This window comes from Manis javanica, chromosome 1 (assembly GCF_040802235.1).
Source record: "Manis javanica isolate MJ-LG chromosome 1, MJ_LKY, whole genome shotgun sequence".
NCBI lineage: Eukaryota > Metazoa > Chordata > Mammalia > Pholidota > Manidae > Manis > Manis javanica.
This window is the reverse complement of record NC_133156.1, coordinates 160330037-160350813: the sequence shown is the minus strand read 5'-3', so window position 1 is coordinate 160350813 and position 20777 is coordinate 160330037. Positions and strand designations below refer to the sequence as shown.

The window sequence follows — 20777 nt, the reverse complement described above, 5'->3', positions numbered from 1 at the left end:
TCCTGGTCCTAGAGGGAGGCCAAGGTCCCAACTGCTTCCCTGAGCCCATTCCTGCCTCTCCTCAGTGCGTAGCTTCACAAGGACTTCCTATGGCCCCATCACACAGACCTCCAGCCAGAACTGCCGGGCCCCCAGGGACCTCCCTGAACTGAGTGCCCACCCAGCGCACTTCCAGCCCAGCTGGCCAGCTTCTGTGCGCACCTCCCGCAGGCCTGCCCGACGCCGCTGGGGGTACCTGACCTGCTGCTGGGTTCCCGAATGCCTCCTGTCATTTGCAGTGCTTTCCGACCATCCCCAGGCTCTCGAGGGGCCTCAGGGGGAAACATGGGAGATGTGCAGTTTGGAATTTAGGGCAGCCATACATAGGGAAACTCAGAAAAGGATTCTTATAAAGAATCTTGATAAAGCAGCAAGGCCATGTCAGTAAGCTGGGATAGAGAACCTCTGCCTCCACCAGGTAAGCGATGTTCCTGATTATGTGCTCAGCCAGGAGGATGGCTGCAGATGACATGGCCCTCCCTTGTCTGTGTAATCGCTATTACTTTCACGAACAAAGCTCAGCTCATTCAGGGGGCAGCTTAGTTGCAGATACAATTTTGACTCTTTTATAAGCACTAGGGTTAAAATGTTCAAATTAGCATTATCTGTGTTAGTTTTCAACACATGGGAAGGGCAAGATAGTAAAATAATAGCAAATATATACAAAGAAGTTGCTCTATGCAACAGTTCTGAGCCCTTCATGTGTATTAACTCATAATCCTCACAACGCCCCGCCCATAGAATACCTCCCCCACCCCATCCAGTGTTCATCTTTATTCTCAGAGCCTGGAGCCTGTGCGCCCCAGCCCTCTGACCTGCCACCTGTCTCCCCCAGGAGCAGCTGGGCCGGGTAGTCCAGTAGCCCTGCTCTCTACCAGACTCGCCATCAGGGCCAGCGGGCCTCCCACGGGCCCCTCAGGAAGACCATGGAGTGACTTGGTTATCATTTACAAGCATCTAAAATGTCCTTAAAAAGAAAGACTACTGTTATCTGTGAGCATTAGTCATCTTCTAAAAACTAAAGGGAATGGGCTTAAAATAAAATCAAGAACATCAGAAGAAACTTGGAGAATGAGAATGAGAAAATAACAGCACAGCTAGCAGGCGGTTTGCAGTCTTAGAGACCAAAGTGGGCAATCCAAGCCACTGGAGCCCCTCGTGCCCTGCCCTTCATCAGCCCGCAGATGGTGTCCACGTTCCTCCCACCCCCTCCAACACTGGCTGCACCAGGGGAGGGGCCGTCTACTCTGTAGGATTTCTCCCCAGAGCCCACACAGACTACAGCAGTGGCCTGCCGGTGGGAGCCCTGAACCAGTGCTGGTTGAGTGATCCTGCCGAATAACCCGCCTTGACTTGGTGCCTTCCTCTGCTGCTGCCTTCCTGGGGGCCTGTGCAGACTGTGCACCCCTAGCCTGCTGTCCAGAGCTCCCTGTCTCCTCAGACACTGGGGTGTTTCTCTAAAATACAAGAGCCGCCAGGCCCCCTCCTGCAGGTCCCTTGGCAGGTCCTTCTGGTGCACAGGTCTGCCCTTCCCTGGGGCTTCTCCACCGCGGCCCCTTCCCTTCACAGCCGCCTCCGCCCGGGAAAGCTGCAGTGGCTCCACTTCAAGCCATGTGTGGCTGTCCCCCGCCTGGTGTGCCTGCTGCCTGGTGGATCCCGTAGTGTCCCGCATCCCTCTCAGGGATTTCTCCCTCTGGGAGCTGTTCCCTGGGGGCGTCCCCACCCTTCATTTAGCATTCAGCACCCCACACCCAGTGTTCTCTGGGCCTTGTCATGCCTTGTATCACAACGCTTGCCAGACCACTTTCATTGCACCCACACATCTTTGTTGAAGGCCGAGCACCGTTCAGGGTCAGGCACCTGTGGGTGAAGGAAGTAGACAGGCCGCGCCAGCACTGGTGCTCCTGGCAGGGGAGGTGGACAGAGGACACATGTCAACACAAGTGACCAAGAAAGCCTGGGGTCCTTTCGTGAATCGTTGTGCACCCCTGGCTATGCCCAGCAGTCTAAGTGTTTGCCATGTGCCCTTTAGCCTGGGGTCCTTTTGTGAACTGTTGTGCACCCCTGGCCATGCCCAGCAGTCTATGTGTTTGCTGTGTGCCCTTTTACCAGCAGCATCCTTAAGCAGTCCCTTTAACCCTCCCAGCTTCCTCACCTTTCCGCTGAGCCAAGAGCAGCATGGAGGGGGCAGCAAAAGCTTTCAAGCCTGACTTCTGGGGCTCTCACCCCCCTTATCACAATGTGGGCAGGTCTCCTCGTAGACCCCACCATCCAGGCAAAGACATGCCCTTCCCCAGCAATTGTAGGATGGCATAACAGATGCCATGCGGGGGGACCAGGGCCAGAGCAGCAAGAGGAGGGCACTGTTCTGGAGAAGGGTGGGCTGTTGTGGGTGCTTCCTCAGGGCAAGTGACTTCCAAGGAGGGGCTGAAAGGATGCACAGGGCCTGGCTCAACAGGAGAGGGTGTCACCTGGGGGAAGCCCAGAAGGAAGAGCGAACCTGACAAACTGGAGAAGAGAAAGCATGGAGGGCAGGTTGTGTGGGGCCTTCGAAGTGGATTAAGAAACTGGACTTTGTCCTGGGAGCCTTGGGAAGCCAATGGGTGGTTTGAAGCGAGGTGGTGGCTTGATCTGACATGAGACTCCCTGAGGAGGGCTCTGAAAAAAAAAAAAAAAGAGAGAGAACAAACTGGTTGGGACAAAAGTTGATTTGGAAAAACCGGTTTGGCCAGTTCACCCCCCAGACTGGAGGTGGCGGTGGTCTGGGTTAGAGGCCCTAGGAATAGAGAAGTGAGTGGATCGGAGCAAACTTTAGGGAGGAAAATCGTGTAGCGGTTGGCATTGTTTGGGTGGGAGGCAGCAAAGTCAAGGGCACCACCTGGGTGTCTGGTGTGGGCAAGTGACAGGTTGGCAACACCATATATGGGGATGGAGACCCAAGGGGAGGAGGAGGTGTGGGCACCAAAGAGTGGTGACACTGGGATGTGAACCTGGGGTTCCCAGGGGGCATCTGTGTGGCAGGTAGAAGGTTAAGCCAGGGCACATGAGAGAGTTGCTGGATTTACAGTTTAAGAATGTATACAGCTGGTGTTTAGAGCTGTAAGAGGGCACCAGTCTACTGCAGGAGACCGAGGAAGCCGTGGAGCTGTGCCCACCTCCTCTCCAACTCCACTGCAAGCTTCCCCCTTCACCGGCCAACACAGGAGCCACCAGCCATGTGTGGCTCTTTAAATTTCTAATTTTCAGTAGAAAATTCAGTGTTTAGTCATACCAGCCACCTTTCTGTACTCAGTAGCCATGTGGCTGGTGACTTCTATAGCACACAGTGCAGAATATAGACCGTTTTCATTATCACAGACAGTTTTATCGGATAGGGCTGTGTTTGGACTCCATGTTGTATTTATTTTGAATCCACAGTGCCCAAGCACTCAGAAGAAAAGTGCAGTTCCTTCCATTAAGACCTTTAAGAAGCAAATAAATAGGAAGCCAACCACTGGCCTAAAGGTCAGAAGAGGAACCCCCTACGCTCTTAAGGGCCCTTCAGATGAGTGAAGGGGCCACACTGCCCTCACCAGAATTCAGGCATGTCAGCTCCTCAAGCAAGAGAAGGACTCTGTGCTTTTTGTCCAACGTAATGCCTATTTCTTTCTGGGACTCATAGGTAATGGTATATACACTTGAGCAAGTAAAACCTTTTAGACTGCAATTCAGAATTACAGAGTGAGAGACTGAGTCTTCACAGAAAATCAAGCCTAGAACTGAATTGTCATGAGTATCCCAATCTTGCTTTTGCTTTTATTCTTCATCTTTGTTGAGCGTGTACCCTTATTCTTTATTTTCTGTTTCAGTCGGATGTCATGGATCAAAATTTATTGAATTTCCTTCCTGAACAAGAACATTCAGAAGTTTATAAAATGCTTTCTTCCCATATGCTTGTGACAGACTCCCCCTCCCCAGAATACTTAAAATGTAAGTTTACTTGACTGCTTTTATAAGACAGAAAGGTGAGAATTTTTTGGAAGGAGGTTAGAAAGAATTAAGAAGAGAGGACTAATTTTAAGAACAATTTTCCTTGTGACTCATAACATTTCCAAGATCCTGAGAGGTATATTTTAAGTTTAAAAGTAAAACTGGAGTTTAGAATATGTAAGACATTTAACTTTTATGTGAAAAAGTTGAAAGCATAGGGTTTATGAATAATAACTTATTTTGCATGTAATATAAGAGATTTTTTTTTTTTTGCATGAGAGTCTTTTAGGAATAAACAGTACAAAACCACTGGGCTGTCTGCTTATTTTGGAGAACACCATAACGCTAGATTTGTAAGATACCAAATAACCAGCTAAAAATGAATTAGGTCAAAATTCCAAATTCTTTTCCCCTGAGACTGTCATCTGGTTATCTGTAAATATTTGTGGTTCTTACAGAATTTTTAAGTTTTTAAGATTTTGTCAAAATTGGCCACCTGGGTAGAAGGCTGGCGTTGGTGCCTACCGGACTGTGTGTCACTCAATGAAGCGCATATGTTGATGGAGGTAGAGAAAGTGCCTTGCAGTTAATCAAGTCTTAGTCCATTTTCCATGAATAATTTATCCTGTTGTACATCTGACTTTACTTCTAAGTGAAAAGATTCAATCGAGGAGATCAGCTTTATAGGAGCAGCTCTATTTTAATATACTGTATGAAATGCCGACATAACCAACCACAGACATCAGTGAGCCAATTAAGACTAATTGGGTCCAAGTATGAGCTGCAAAATAATCTATAAGCTGGGGGGTGGGGTAGAGAAAATCCTATGCAGCAGGGGTTGTAAAACCATGTCCAGAAGTCAGTCATAATGAGAAATCTCCTGGCCACACTGTTTCTCAAAGATGTGACTTACTTAGTCTAGAGTCCAAATAATGCTCATGTTCCCTTTCTCTCTTTTTTCCTCTATGGCCCAGCTGACAGCGATTTAGAGTTTTATTGCCATCTCCTCAGAGGCAGCTTGAACCCAAAGGAATTTCCAACTTACGAATACATAAAATTTGTAGGAAATTTTCGCCCTTACAACAATGGTAAGCTCTAGTTGTCATAGAATTGCCTTAGCGTTTTTGTCCTGCAGACGTGCACACGGAGCCACAAGAATCAGGAGGAGGATGAGGGGAGAATGTGTTTCATATTTGCATTTGGATTTTCATGTTCCCAAGATGTGTTTTTGTGCTTGTAAATGTTATCTTCCATTCCAGAACACACTCCCACACTTATTTATGCCAGTGTACTAAGTCCCCCTGAAATGTGCATTATCCATTTATTTGCATGCTGATGGAATACTTCTGTACTGTGAGAATGACGGTTAATAAAGAACAGGCTCAGCCTACACACAGCCAAACAGGCCTGCATTGTGACAGAAAGATCCATAACCTTGGCTTCTGCATTTTTATCCCCCCTTTTTACAATATGCTGTGAGCATGTTTAATAGATATGGGACCTAGGTGTCCTGCTCACCGCAGCCCTAAGGCACAGTACGTGGCCATTCTCTGATGAACTGTCAATCCTTAAAATCTGACTTTCTAGAATTATCCAGATTGTTATCCAATTTCTGGCTGCAGCTGTAAACTAGACACAAACCCTCAGTTTTACTTTCCACCCAGGGAAAATGGGAAGGCAGGCCTGATGCCAAATTCAGAAACACAAGCCACGCGCACACAAGGCAGAACCAGCACAGAAAGGCCCTCACTTCGTTTGCCCCACTCTCCAAAACTCAGCCCAGAATATGCAACTTTGAAAGATCTAACTTTTCATGAAATAGCCAGGATGGGAAAAAATAGAAGGAAGTGTTGACAGGAAATGGTAGGAAGAGAGAAGAGGGGAGGCAAGAATCACAAAGAAGACAGATCGAGAAAGGCAAGCAGCAGAAATGAGTGGGGTGGGGGTGGGGGAGCAGGAGGGAGACCGGGGCCACGACGTCAGGGCTCCCTCGGGCGGCTTTGTCACCTCGTTTAGCTCTGAACTCACCGGTGAGTCTGATCAGTTCAGAGGTAATCTGATTTATTCCATGAGAACCGACCAGTCATGGCACTGACTGCGAATGCTGGGCTAACCAGGATTTTTCCTTCAGCCTTAGCTGATCCTCTGTTGTATGTTATTTGCATAAATACACATGCTTTGTTTAAAAGGCTTCTACTAGTTGCTAAGCTGCATGTTCCCACCAAAGTGATTTTCAGTTCCAGTATCCAGGCTTCATGGCCTCGGTAGATGGGCTCCACGGCCAACTTGCAGTTGGGAACCTTTGGGAACTCACCCATCCAGGGCTCAGTGTTCTGAGTGGCTGGAAGGGATGGGAGGCCAGCTTGGCTAAATCTAGGCAAAGCAAGATGAAGCCAAGGTCTGAGCTGCCTAATCCAGCTCATCTGAAAGGCTCTCTCAGACCTCACCAGAGCAATGTTTAATGAACCATACCTAAGTAAATGGCAGCTCATTGGGCTCCCTCACTCAAGAAACCGACCTGAGGGGCATTCGTGGACCACGCAGAGTGACGACAGCCCTTGTGCGGTGGCTCACTGGGTGAGGCAGCCTGCTAAAGTGCAGATTCTCAGGCATTGCCTGAAGATTCTAGTTCAGGAGATCTAAGAGTGGAGCTGGGGTTGTGCCATTGGACAAGAAACTCAGGGATCATGGGCTTTGAGAAACACTGCCTCTTGTGGCAACACATACCACTCCGTAGGAATTTTAAAGATGCTCCTCTCACTATGGCGCTCCTTCCAGACATTTCTATCCTTGAATTAATATGAGCAGTGATTTGAAATGTGCTTAAAATATGTGCCATGGCCATAATGCCAGCCGCAGGGACAGCAGCATGTCCCAAGTAGCCACATGCAAGGAGAAAGCACAGGCGCCCTGGCCCCCAGAGTGCCAAGGCTGCAGGAATTATGGGATGCCGCACCCACGTGTCCCCATGGCAACAGTGCACCCACTTAAAGGAACAGACCTGTGACTGGCTGGTGAGCAGCAGTTGTATCCTTTGTGAATTTACATTTCCACGCCTCTCATTAAGATGCTGCTGAATATCCCTGTGAAGCCTCCTCTCATGTGTCAACTCTTAGAAGGTTTCAAGGAAATAGGCAGGGTTCAGTGTGAATACCTGGGATTTTTTTTTTTTTTAACTAGCTAGGCTTTATTTTCACTTCAAGTTGAGGCGGTGTTTGTTTGCTTAAAAGAATGTGTGGAAATTACATGTGATTTTTTTTTCTTGGAAACTGTTACTGCTATAAACACACAGCATTGAAAGTAGAAGTTTTAAAAACAAGAGTGCATAGTGTCTTTCCAGAACCTGCTGAGCAAACCAAAGTTAGGGGGCCTTTCATAGGACAGGAGTCTCCAAATGTAATTGTGCAAAACCTAAAATTAATTCTCACTTGGATTAAAATAGCAAAAACTGTCAGAGACAAATGAATTTCTGAGATTGAGCCCAATGAAAGCACCAACAGGCAACCACTTTTGACCTATAAAATGATGGTTTAATATAAGAAATAATTCAAATTTGATGTTGTAGGCTTACTTCTCAATAAACATTGAACAAAGGGTTAATAAAAATAGCTCACTTTAGGAGTGTTTCCTAAGTGCCAGCCTCTGGGCTGTCTCGCACCCATCATCTCACTGGGTCCTTGCAGCAACCTTTTGAGGTGGTCCTACTGGCACCGTCCCATCATACTGGAGGAGGAAATTGGTGCATAAAAGAGTGAATGCTGAGGTATACAGGTGGGAAGTAGGGGACCCACATGCATACCCCTTCTAGCCCTGAACTCATACTGATTTATTCCATGAGAATCCAGTGCTTTTCTCCCCCACACAAATCTATGTTGAAATTAAACATCTGGATGCAGAACACAGGCTCGCCCTGCCACCTGGCATTCTGTTGGTACCTGTGCACATCAGGCATCCTATATCCATCCACCAAGCTGTTTTTTTTAATCTGAGATTTGTTTTAAATCAAATATGGTAAGACCCGCAGACATGAAATGACTGTCATAAGGAAAAGCTTTATACTTACAGGTAGGTAAGCAGACGTAGGGTTGGCTAGTTTGAATCGTTTTAGCGGCCTCTGCGTATAAGGCTGTCCCGCATTATCTGGTACCTGGCCCTGGGGTAACTGGGGCCGGTGAATAGTGGTCCAGAGTGGGAGAGCCCATAAAGGAGGTGGCTGGCGGTGCGGGCTTAGGATGGGCTTGTTTGCATATGAAGAGTGCACTGGAAATGAGTAGTCTGCTGACTCTAGGAACTGGCTAACCGAAAGAGGAGTGGTCCCTCCAACGTCAGGAGGCCCCCAATGTCAAAACATCAAATACAGAGACTAGAGAATGTGGTTATTGCTCAGGCCGCCCCATGCTACGCCCCCATGCTCTCAGGTCTGGCACAAGTCAAAAAACAGCATGTAAAGTGTAGGAGAAAAGTGGCCATGAACCGTGGTTTTATTTTAATAGTATACTTGCTCACACTTCAGAGAACTGTGTAGGAGACCCCACTTGGGTCCATGATGATGAGCAGCCCTCTCATTTGTGGGGGGCTGTCTACTTTATGGGGCAATACCTGGTGCATTCTTATTTGGTGCCCATCAGTCTGATACAAGGAAAGGAAAGGCTGACAGCCTTTATTCGTCTGTGGACTCAGCACACACCTTCCTAGGCCTACACAGTCCCAGCCTGGAACAGAAATAAGCACTCAACAAAAGTAGGCTGACCTGGACTGAGGCTGGGCAGTCTTGGTCCTGGACTCACAGGTGGTAGGAGTAGAGGCAGGGGGCAGACTAGAGACTCCCACTCAGAAAATCATGCTCTCCGCCAGCGACTGATAGGCTCTCCTCACTCCAAAGCACCCCCCAGGGACAGAGCGACTGCTTCCAGGAGGGCTTCTGCTGCTTCATTGGCCTTAAATCCAAAGTGAAGATTAAACCCATGTTGGCGCATGCTGGACGAACTAGAGGGTGTGCAACTTCCAGGGCATTGTGAGTTGTCCACACTGGAAGTCCTCAATGCAAGAGTGAGGCCAGGGAAGCTTGTCTGCAGCCTCCATTCCCTCCCCTGCCCCTGCCCGCTGCAGGCCTCTCCCCAGCTGGGCTCCCCAGGCGCTTGCTCCCTGATGTCCCCAGCCAGGCCCTCCTTTAGGGGTGCCTCACCAGGACTGGTCCTTACCCACTCTTCTTCCTCGCCTAGTGCTCCTCCCATCAACCAGTTCAGCCTAGTCGACAGAGGTGCTGGCTGCCTCTCCCCAGTCACATCTGGGAACCCTCGGGCCCTAAACCAAAGGACGTGAAGTGAGATCTGTAGGCTTCAGGGCCGAGAAGAGAGGGTGAGACTGATCCAGGGAGAGCTTTTGGTGGCCCCTACATCATACAGGGCGGACCCCTTCAGCTCAGCTGCTAACCAAATAAGCACTCAGAGTCTGTCTGGCTCTGTAACCAGGGTGAGTAGCCCAGCTAGGAAGCTGGGAGAGGGGAGGGACAGAAGCACCTCTGCCTGGTGAAGGAGATGAAGCTAATTAGACGTGTCCAGATTCCTCAGTGGTTACACCACCTCACCCCATCCCTTTGCCCTGCCCCCATTCCCTGTGGTGCACAGACTTGGCCCCCACTGTCCAAATACTTGGGCAAAATGGAATCTTCCCCTACTTCAATATTTGTACATCTTGGTCACTCCTCAGGACTTCATCATTTGCCATAGATGTTCGAGGGGGAGGGGAGGGATGACAAGACTCCCCTCTAACCTGGATGTTAAATAAATGTGAAGAAATATGTGTCAGGAAGCATAAGAAGGAAATCACTTTCTTAGAGAATTGTTTCACTAACCCAGTCTGCAGACAGCTTCTTGAAGGAAGCTCAGCTGGAATTTAGAGCCATATCTCATTCTGTCCTCATAAAAATGCCACTCTGATCCTGGCCATGAACCACTAGTGAGAGCAGGCCCTGTCGACCTCAGCACTGAAATGCAATTACGTTATTCGGGGCTGTATTTGTCACATAATGGATTTTTTTTTTTCAGTGCCTTCAAACAAATACCCTGTCCCATCTTTTTACTTCTCTGGTTACATAAAGAAGCCCATGGGGCCTTTCCCCAGCCCCATACCCAAGTCCTGAAGCCTTCCTCTTGCCAGTCCTGTTGGGAAGGAACTGGCCGTCCTAATGAACAGTCTGTTTTGAGGGATCCTAAAAAGCAAGTTCTGGTTCCTGAAAGACAACTGCATGCCGGGAAGAAGGCAATCCTCTGTTTAAGCCCTCGCTTCCCCCCCAGACTTGGATTTAAATGTGCGTCTGACTAAAATCCAGAAAGCAGTATTTCAAAAGTCGCTGGTGTGGTTCCAAATAGGTCACCCTCAGCAAACATTCCTCTCCGAGCTTTCCAGAAACCACACACCAGAGTATAAATGTTTCCCGGCCCTCCTTTTACCTCCTCTCCTCTAACCACACAACCAGATTTGAAATGCTTGCAGAAGCTGGGGCTCTGCAGCTTCCAGCACGTGGCTCCGGCTGTTCCCTGGAATTTCTCTAGGTCGCCTCATTTTATGACTTTGGGGCTTGGGGAGTTTTGGTTGCTGTGTTTTCTCCTCAAGCTAAACTGAGATGTCTCAGTTAAAAGAACAAATTGCATACTTGGCAGGCCTCACCGGGCATGGAGACCTGAGTGGCACACAGAGGGACAGCTTCAGGGAAGGAGTGGCCAACCTATCCGTCACAGGCCCCAAGAGTGAGAAGCAGAATGTGCCCCCACCCCAACAAGGAAGTATCACATCCTTCTCCGGCAGTGGTTATCGCTGCCAGATTAGATTGCAGGGGATTAAGATCACCATAAAGAACAACTCTCACCCAAGGACAGGGGCCTGCACAAGCACCTTGAGTCCACATTGAGATGGAGCAGTGAGCAATGATCATACATTTGTCAAATCTATCTTTCTGTTTGGTTTAGCCCCCGAAAAGGGGGGAGCTTCTGTACAGGTTGTCTGATAATTGTGCTAAAAATGTACACAAAATACCCACTCAGAGGAGGGGATGACAGCCCATAGGAAGTTCACTTCCCTGAGCATGCATGTAATCTGGCCCTGTCCACACCGACCATCTGGTGGATATCTCGTCAACACCATTGCAACCCTCTGCCCCACCCCCACCCCTGCCAAAAATACTCATTTTAATTAATGAATGCCAGGGACAAGAAGAAATATGTAAGTAAGACATACATTTGCCCATTAGGGCAATTTTTTCAATCCAGCAAATTGCAAACCCCTTGCTTTCTCGCATGGCTTCTCCCCAGTACTGTTCCTTCCTGCACCAGGCCGGACTGGTGGAAGGGGAGGAGGCACCATGCGTTACCCTAGCAAGTCGGCAGTGCCCAGGCCGACAACCAGGCAGAGTTATTTTGATGGGTCTCTAAGAACACAGTAACCTGGCTATTCAGAACCCGTTGGGTAAAGCATTCCTGGGCTGTGAAGAACAAAAAGAGAAGTCTAAAAACAGTGCTTAATGAGTGGAAGATGAGTTCTCATGAATGTGCAGAAAATTACCTTTCTCTCAACATTCAAACACGGTAGCCCAGACATTTTGGATGTTTTCACAAGTGATATTCAGGAATTTGACTCTTCCTTTAGCAAACCTCCTCACTGATTTCAGACACCTATCAGCTTTGTTTTCGCTTGTTCCAAGAAATGCTGAGAAAGCTATTTGTCACTCTCCTTGTGGACTGTTCATTGTTTTCCTACAGCTGTTGCAACTCTGATCACAATACTTAATTGTTAGGCCTGATGACCGAACCCTTACTGAGGAGAGAACTGGTACAACTTTCCCCATCTCTGTCTGCTCCTTTGCTGTTAGCTGCTGTTCACTGTCGCCATCGCTGCTCCTGCTCTGCTCTCTCTCTACCCCTCTGGAAACACATTGTCACTCCACCTGAGATCTCCCTGCCCCCAGAGAGATCCCTTATCTGCTTGCTTGACTGATTTGGGCGCTCCTTGTCACCTCTGTCATTAGACCTGGTAGCCAACCCCAGGACCAAGTGAGATATATCAGTCATGCTTATTCTCTAGAGAGAAACCTGGGGCTCTCTTGTTTTCAGAATCCCTAGAATGCCAGCCTGATGCAAAATCCTTTCAGGGTCTCTGAAATTGGAGAAAGAGATGAAAGTTTCAGGAACCAAGAGGTAATGTGATAACCCCATGGACCTTTTTAATAGGAAGACCAAAAGCAAGCACCATCCTGGTGTTCACAAGCATAAGGCCCACAGAGAACACTTGTGCTGTTTTCCATGGAGTGGAGATTACTATGAGCTAATTCACAGCAGCTCTTGCCTGGGCATCCTTCTGACCAATGTTAATGCATCAGTAGGGCATTGAACTCACCTGACTGCCTTTGGGACCCAGGACCATGCTCCGTGGGCACTCCACCCTGGCGAGCAAGCCCCCAGCAGCACCAAGCTGGCTGTGGAACAGAAGCCACCTTGGAGTCTCAAGGTCTGTGCATTAGTTGCTGACAAGGATCCAAAGGTCTCTTCCCAGACAGAGCCTTAAGCTGTGGTTTAGATGTGTGAAGGAAGCTCATCTTATGAGAGAGTTATTCAATAAACACAGGTTGAGCTCCTGCTGTGTGCAAGATGCCTGCTCAGAGCTGGAGATGGAGAACTAGACTCCAGTGCTGCCATGGGGAAGCCTGGCTCTTTCGCTTTGGGCAAGAGTGAGATCAGTTTTAAGTAAGATGAGTCTAGAGGCAAAAAATACAATAAGAAATACTTTCACCTATAGCATGAATGCTGCGCACTCGTGTATGTGTGTATGTTTTGGAGTGGCAAAAGAATGGAGAAATCTGAAAGTAGTCGGAGAGCTGATAAAACTGGGCTGCACACACACTGACTGGTTCATCCCTCTGAGAGACTGTTCGCCATTTGTAATTAGATATATATTTTTTCCATTACTTAAAATTGAAACAACTAATTAAATCCTTAATTAATATTTTGAAACTACCTTGGGATATGAATTGCTAGAGAAGTTATTCTAACTGCTAAATATTACAGTGAAATCCCAAAGAGCAATTTGCTCATGTGTTGACTCTAGAATGTGCAAGAAGGTTTTTATGCTGTGCATAGTCACTCCAAACTGTTTTTCCCCTTGATTTTTCCAAGGTTTTCCCCTGGGCCTCTGTTAAAACTTTCATCCTTAATCTGCTATCACCTTTGGTCTGGCCCTAGCGGCTTACGGTTTTTTTTTGGAGGGGAAAGCTTGTTTAGAAGGAGTTTGCTCAGTTCTGAGTCCCTTGGTAAAAACATCCAGCTTAGCCAAGTGCAGGCTGTAAGCAATAATGAACTTTCCTTGTGGGTCCATTTTCATCTTCAGAGCCCTAGAAGTTATGAAAGGATTATGGTGGGAGGCAGCCAGGCTAACAGTAAATTTTTTGAACACCCACTTAACTTCCATGGTCTCTGCCTCTTGAGGGAATTGTCAGATGGTGGTGTTTCCCTGCTCTCCGCTTTCTGTCCCCCTCTCTTCCTCACGGGAAATCACCAAGAACTTAATAGCTGGAGGCAACATTCAAACAAGACACATAGTTTAGACACAGATTAAAGAGGCTTTCTCTTAAATTTCTGGGAAGTCCTCAGAAGTTTATGGAAGGTCTTGATATTCTAAAAGAGCAGAGAGAAGTTTTTTAGGTGACTCTCCAGCAGGTGGTACCTCTTTGATGCAAGCAGAGAGCATATTTCACATCTGGGAAAATTTGTAAATGCTTATTTTTTAATTAGGCAGATGTTCAAGTCTGCAGGCCCTTCCCTCCTTGTTAAGTTCCTGGGCTCATGTTACAAACTAACCTGCAATGGTCCAAGCCAACTAATGACAGAGGTAAACTCTCTAGGCACCAACTGTTTTTTATTTTACCTATTTCATATTCATGTTTGGAAACACATATTAGTGTTTCTATGTGAATGCATTCAAAGAATACAGTAAAGTGAATTTATTCATGTTAGTGGATAGAAGACCACATTATAGAATCATTTAGAAACCTATAAACATAAAATGAAAATAACTGGAAAGCTAAAACCCAAAGCAAGTTTTGCAGATTTCATTTTAGAATGCATTTCATTTTCTGATGCCTTATATGTTCTCAAATCAGAAAATACAACTGTTTAAATTGGTAAGTTCAGAAAGGTAAGGGATATATATTCAACCACATTTTATAAAGAAAAGAGGTAGTATAGATGATCTAGCATAGTGATCCTCAAGCCTGCATGTCAGTCAATCTGGGGAGCTTTTAAAATTGCCAGTGCCTGGGCTCCACCACATGCCACCGAGAGTCTGAATTAGCTGATCTGGGATGGGGCCTGAGCAGCCGTGTAAAAGGTCCTAGGGAAGCCAGTGTGTAGCCAAGTCGGAGAATTCTGTATACATGGTAAGTTGACTTTGGGTACTTGATAGGTTCTTTTTCCCACCCAGCAAACTCCACCTAAAATAGCAGAATTGTTTTCGGCCCAAAAGGTTGAACAGTTCTCCACAGTGCCCCAAAGGCAGTGTTGTAGCTGCAGGAAAGCTGCTGATGCCAAGTGGCTCCTCTCCAGGAGGCACCTGGGGGCCGGAGCGCATCATTACAGTGGTCAGGAAGCTAGAACGATCCCCTCCCTGCCCTGGGCTTGGCATCAGAAGACCTGGGTGGAATCCCTGCTCCAATTTTCCTACTCTGAGTGACCTTGGTTAATATATGCAACCTTTCTGGGTGTGTTTCCTCATCTGTAGAATGAGGAGTCATGCCTTCACAGACTTGTGAGAATAAATAGACGCAGGTGAAGGTTTTGCCATCTGTGCAGGGCCACAGAACTGGCAGGTGCTGCAGGTGTGTGTACCTCTGGGGATCACCCTGAACCCGAGGCATCTCCTCAGGAGTCCCGGCCATGTGCCAGCATCAGCCCAGCTCCTGAGCAGGGTTTCAGGGCAGAAGCCTTTGAATCCTAGGTGTGCCTCACCAAGACTGGGGTGGGATGGGAACCAATGAATGCCAAAACACCACCACCTTCCCGGGGCCCATCAGTATCAAAGACGTCTGACTGTGGAACCCACCCTTAACACGCTGGCCAAAGTGAGTGTGCAGGCCCTGCCTGCAGCATGAGGCTGTCTGCTCATTTCGCAGAGCATTTTCTCAGCCCCATATTCCAAGTGGCTGTGGAGCTAGCGGGAGTGAGAGGCCGAGTAGTATGTGGGTGACTTGAGTTCCAGCTCTCTCTGGGCTCGTGCAAGTTCCTTCTCCAGTCCATGTCTCTGGTCACTGTGCGTGGGGGATGCTGCTGACACCCACCCCGCCACACCATTGTGAGGATGGCACGAGTCAGTACACATGACATGCTGAGCAGGGGGCTGGCTTACCATAATGCCAGGGGGCCTAACCTGTGTCCCCTCTCCCCTGCTCCCCCCCCACCAGTGCCTAGCCCCTCTTGTAATGGCTTCGACAGCGCCCTCTCAAGACCTCACCGGGTGCCACTAGGAAAGGAGGTCTGCTTCATTGCTACCGTTCGTCTGGCAACACCACAATTCCTAAAGGCAAGTACCTGGGAGAGAGTTTATCATGTGGAGCTATTGCAATTAAGTCACATTTAGTTTCTATTATATTGTCTTTATGGGAAAGAATAAAACTACAATGAAGTTGTCACTAACTTTGAACATTTTAAATGTCTGGCTTCTGTACCCTTGACAGCCCCACATGCTCTTTCCCTGAACCTCCTGTTTCAAAGGAGCTGTTTTGTTTGAAGGCAGCATTCCTTGCTGTTCAGCCTGCAGAGGATGCTCCCTTATAACTCTGTAAACATTCCTACCTTTCACTCCGCCACCGTTCCAACCGCTTGGGGCAGGCAGAGGTGAGGACTCAGTGTCAAACTAAGAGTTCCTCTGTTCTCTCATCTGATTGCTTTAACATCTGTGGCATGAATATGAAGTTAAATTAGTCATTCAGATTCAGATGAAAAGCCATTTTCCACATGTTTACCACACTTCTAGATAATGGGGAAGGGAGTGGTGTGACATTTTGGCTCCTAGGTATTTTTCCACAGCTTATGAAATAAATTTAGTATCAGCTAATACCGAAATTAGCTGCAGATGATGAGTTTCAGTCCAGCACAACTTGGAGACTTGCTCTACATGATTTTAACTTCTGTTACCCACCATGCATTCTTGAACAAGCCTAGGGTGAACATCTGGCAACCCCAAGCAACAGTTTTTTTCTCTTCTAATACAGGAAATGTGCATAGTTGATGAACCTTTAGAGGAATTCACTTCAAGGCATAGCTTGGAATGGAAATTTTTATTTCTGGATCACAGGTTTGTGCAAAGAAAAACACATTTGGGTTGGGTCCCTTTCAAGTGTGTGTTTGCATGAGCCGTGTTCTCCTTGAGAGAAAAGTCTGGCCTGGTCCCGGCAAGGAGAAGAACTCTTTGGCAATAGGAAGAAGTGGTTCCCAGCCAAGGGTGAGGTGGCTCCCTTTGACCACACTTGTCCCGACTGTGGATGTGTTCTGTGTACAGGTCTGAGCAGGACACTATAGCTCGGGGAAACCTTTGGGATACCCACCACCCACGCCACCCCCTGCCCCACCTGGGACCCTCTCTCGCTCCCAGTAAGGCAGAAGCAGATTTGAGAGAAACTTCTTATTTCTTTCAACACCCTTGTGTCCCCTTAGCCCAGTTTTCTTTCTTTTGTAACATTTGTCACAGTTTAAGAACTAGAAATCTCCCTTCCCTACCCTTCAATTTCTTATTACTTTGGGGTTGGACTGACCTACCCAATCTATAGCTGTTTTAATCATACAGTCATGATAAAATTTATTATTATTTGGGCCACCTTACACCAAGGGAACCAAGTATCTAAATGCCAAAAAACAATGAGCACTTCGGAAAACAGAGCCTCTTTGGTTTCAACCATTGGAAAAATTACTTTCCTGCCCTTGTTCTTGAGAAGGGAGGCCCCTGCATTGGTGACTGAATGTGCATGCCATACCCTGCACGATGGGGTGCAGCCCCCAGGGGGAGGTCTGCTCTGCGCTTCCTCGCTGATGAATTCTCCCGCGTCCTTGGCAGAGCGCCTCCAATCATAGGATACCTGCCTTTTGAGGTGCTGGGGACCTCGGGTTATGACTACTACCACATTGACGACCTGGAGCTCCTGGCCAGGTGCCACCAGCACTGTGAGTACCACGTGCCCCGCCCAGCGCGGAGGGCCCCCCACCCCCTCCACAGTCCTGACAGCAGAACACCTAGGCCCTGGAAGTCTGCCTGTGACCTGCTCTCTTTCTGAGGTAGAGGACCTCACTTTCTTGGAAATGATCCCGGCGTGTGGCGGAGGGCCTTCTCTCCATTGCACCCATGTGTACTTGCACCTGGAGCCTTTTGGACCTCAGCCCCTCACAGTGTCTGTCAGAGAGGCACGCTGTTTAATCTCACATAGGAAACTCAAGTGAGGCTGTCTCTTTTTAAAATTATGCCATACTTTGCAAAGACGAAATACTGAATTCACATTAACTGTTCTCTCGTCAGAAGACAGAAACTGGATACAAGCTATACAGGCAGATATTGAGCTAGGCCCTGGACATCAGAATGGCCAGAACCTCCTTGCTGCCTTTCAGGGGTGAGGCCTCATGGAAAAACAGAAATAGGCGACCTTACCGGATGTTGCCCATGCATGGAAGTGGATGTGCCCAGGATATTGGGGGAGGAGGAGGAAAGGAGGGGACCAGGGAAAGGTCTGCCACAGAACAGGGGAATGTTCTGGCAAAGGAATAAGATGCAGGACTGTGGTGTAGCAGAGGGAGGATTACACACATGTCTGGGCTCCCACTTAGCAACAAGAGCCAAGAATTAACCACTGAAAACCACAGCTTAAGTGCCAAGGTCCATCTTTGAACAGGAACATTTGTAGTAATATTGACCTATGGATCCTGATCCATGAACTGACCACCAGCACTGTTTTCATAGCTGCCCAGCCTGTAGTGCCCATTGTGACTTTCTCATCTCTGCTGTTCTTGCTGAAGGAAGAGGAGGATTAAGTTCCATGGACTGGATTTTGAATTTAAGGCTGGTCTTTAAAACTTTCACTCTGTGCTCCTTGAAATGTGGTCTCCAAGCGGCAGGATGGGCATCACCAGGAGTCTGCTGGACTTGGAGACTCGGGCTCCCCGAGCAGGCCCACATGATCACAGCGCCCACTTCAGCAAGACCACCAGTGATGCGCGGGTGCATGGAAATTTGAGAAGCACAGCTTCTGAAGTCAAGCCTTAGCTTCTTCAGACTCTTCTGATGGAGAAGGGCCACCCTGGCTGTGGAACCATCTTCATCGCCTGAAGGATTTGCCCCGTGGCTTGGCCAGTGTTCTTGCCCTGCTGAGCCCTGGGCCTCTTTTTCACTAAACTCCAGTTTGAAAATCTGCCCCTTACTGGCTGGGCTTCCCCCTCTTCAGATATCACATTCTCCAAGCCAGTGGCTCCCTCTTTGGCTTTAGTTTCCAAGTTAGGGTTTCTCATAACAGTTTGCAGAAGGAGGGCAAAATTCCAGGCACTGAGGCAATAAATCCAAAATTGTTCTTCTTCCTTGGACCCAAGTCCAGCTTTCTGGCCCGCCCAGACTCTGTCCTGGATACCCCCAGAGATGCCCACCACCGGAATTAATCATAAGAGGGCCACCCAGCTCTGCAGCAGGGGTGGCTTGGGTAGAAGGCATCTGAAGGCAACTCGATTTTCAAACTGTGTACACCAAGGACGAATTGCTGACTGACATCCATGGAGCGCGCCTGGAGGTTGCTGGTTGGCAGGTCTATTTTCCATCCCACTCTCCTGGTGTCTGGATTAACTCTCCTGTGCTCCAGGAAAGCCTGGGCCTCTTTTTCACTAAACTCCAGTTTGAAAATCTGCCCCTATTTGAGGATCTTCGAAGCTTCTGAGCATGTGAGAAAGCACGTGGGTCATCCTTGCACAGTTTAAGAACTCATGATTCTTAACCATTATCTTAATAGTCACCGAAAATACAGCATAACCGGGGAAATAAACAATGTTTGGCATCGTCCTTTCAAAAGCCTGTGTTCTTTGACAGTAACTTTGGGAATGAGATCATTTCCGTATTAGCGTGTGTTACACGCAGACTCCATTTCCTACCAACAGTGATGCAGTTTGGCAAAGGGAAGTCATGTCGCTACCGGTTTCTGACCAAAGGCCAGCAGTGGATTTGGCTGCAGACCCACTACTACATCACCTACCACCAGTGGAACTCCAAGCCCGAGTTCGTCGTGTGCACACACTCGGTCGTCAGGTGAGGCCCAAACGGCACAGAGCCCCAGCACCCCTGGGAGTCCCAGCCTGTGAGGGGCAAGCCCTGGGCTTGAAATCCACAGCAGGGCCCGTGTGCCCCACAGTTAAGAGAATCATCACCAGAACTCAGCTCCCTTCCGGCCTCACACCCCCTGTGTTCTCCCGGGCTGGGACTTCCTCCCGAGTGTTCAGTCAGGCCCCACTGAAGGCCCCCTGGGCTTCTTTCAGGCCCCAGGACATTTCTTAGTGAGTTACTGCTTTGCTGACCTACTTACATATTTCCCCCTCATCTCTATGCATCCCTGAGCCTTCCCTTGTCACTGTTCTGAGAAGAAAATTAAAATCCTGCCTCTAAATAACTCACAGACATAGTCCCCTTTATTTTTAATGCATTAAAAACCCCTGCTGGCAACTGAGGCAGTGTTGGGAAAACAGCCAGACTGCCAGCAGGAAAGGGTTCCTGGCGGTCCTGGTGGCCTCGGGAGCCCTGCGCCCAGTCTGGGGAGCAGGGTGTCCAGGCAGGCAGTGAGTCCAGCATGTCACAGACACAGCCTGTGTTGGGTCACAGTTCTCCAAGGTAAAGAAATGTCATTCTTTTATTTCCCCTGACTACAGAAATGTTAAGAACAAAAATCAGTTTTAAACTGGCCTAGTGAAGAGCTTTGAGGAGAGCAAAGAAAGAAAGGTTAGAAGGACTACATTTTATATGTATATACATGGCAGATGGTGATAATAGATGGGCAGATGCATACACATAGACTTGCAGATACTATACATACATACTGCATTTTATATATATACATGACATGATAGATAATAGATACACATCCATGTGGACCCTATACACATACTGTATTTCATATATATACACAAGAGATAGATAATAGGTGGGTAGACAGATGAATGGATACATACTATGCATACATGCATGCACACACACATGCACGTATACAGTCATCAAGTAAATCATGCCTCTTTAGTAAATGGGGAGGGAGGACAGGTGAGAAATGCTTGTCATTCTTGGCAGTGGCCCTGACACCACCTTGTGTGCCCTCTCTCGGGAACTTCATCTTGGCTTCTCCGCCCACCCTTGGGCACTTCAGCTGCCAGTGGTTTCTGATGCCACAGCCAGTCCCACTCCCTGCCACCCAGGCTGTGCCCCCAGGGGAGACTGGGCACCTACACCTTGGTCCTCGTGCCCTTGACCCCACTCTTCCTCTCCACCCCCACCTCCCAAATCCTACAAACTCTCAGGAAGTAGGGAGAGAACCAGTAAGCAAATAGGGTAAGAAGCCTTCCAGAGGCCCAAGGGCCACTGTCACTTGCAAGGCCCCTCACCCAGCCTGCATCTCCACACATGAGACAAAGGCACAGCTGGGTCCCTCAGGCCTTCACCACATTGGATTGATTTACCCACTATTTAAAAAGTGGGTCCGTATATTAACCAGCAGTCTG

At 48.2% G+C, this 20777-nt stretch overlaps 1 protein-coding gene across 4 annotated transcripts in view; it reads left to right on the top strand.

Annotated features, from left to right (window-relative positions):
- NPAS2 (neuronal PAS domain protein 2) overlaps positions 1-20777 on the top strand; it is a 144973-nt gene that overhangs the window by 102070 nt on the left and 22126 nt on the right. For all 4 annotated transcript variants that reach the window (XM_037019998.2, XM_037019997.2, XM_017673160.3 and 1 more), the window contains 6 exons: positions 3888-4008; positions 4983-5096; positions 15455-15573; positions 16265-16347; positions 17104-17210; positions 19176-19323. In XM_037019998.2, coding sequence (XP_036875893.1) covers positions 3888-4008; positions 4983-5096; positions 15455-15573; positions 16265-16347; positions 17104-17210; positions 19176-19323 — 692 coding nt within the window. The remainder of the gene's footprint in view (positions 1-3887; positions 4009-4982; positions 5097-15454; positions 15574-16264; positions 16348-17103; positions 17211-19175; positions 19324-20777) is intronic.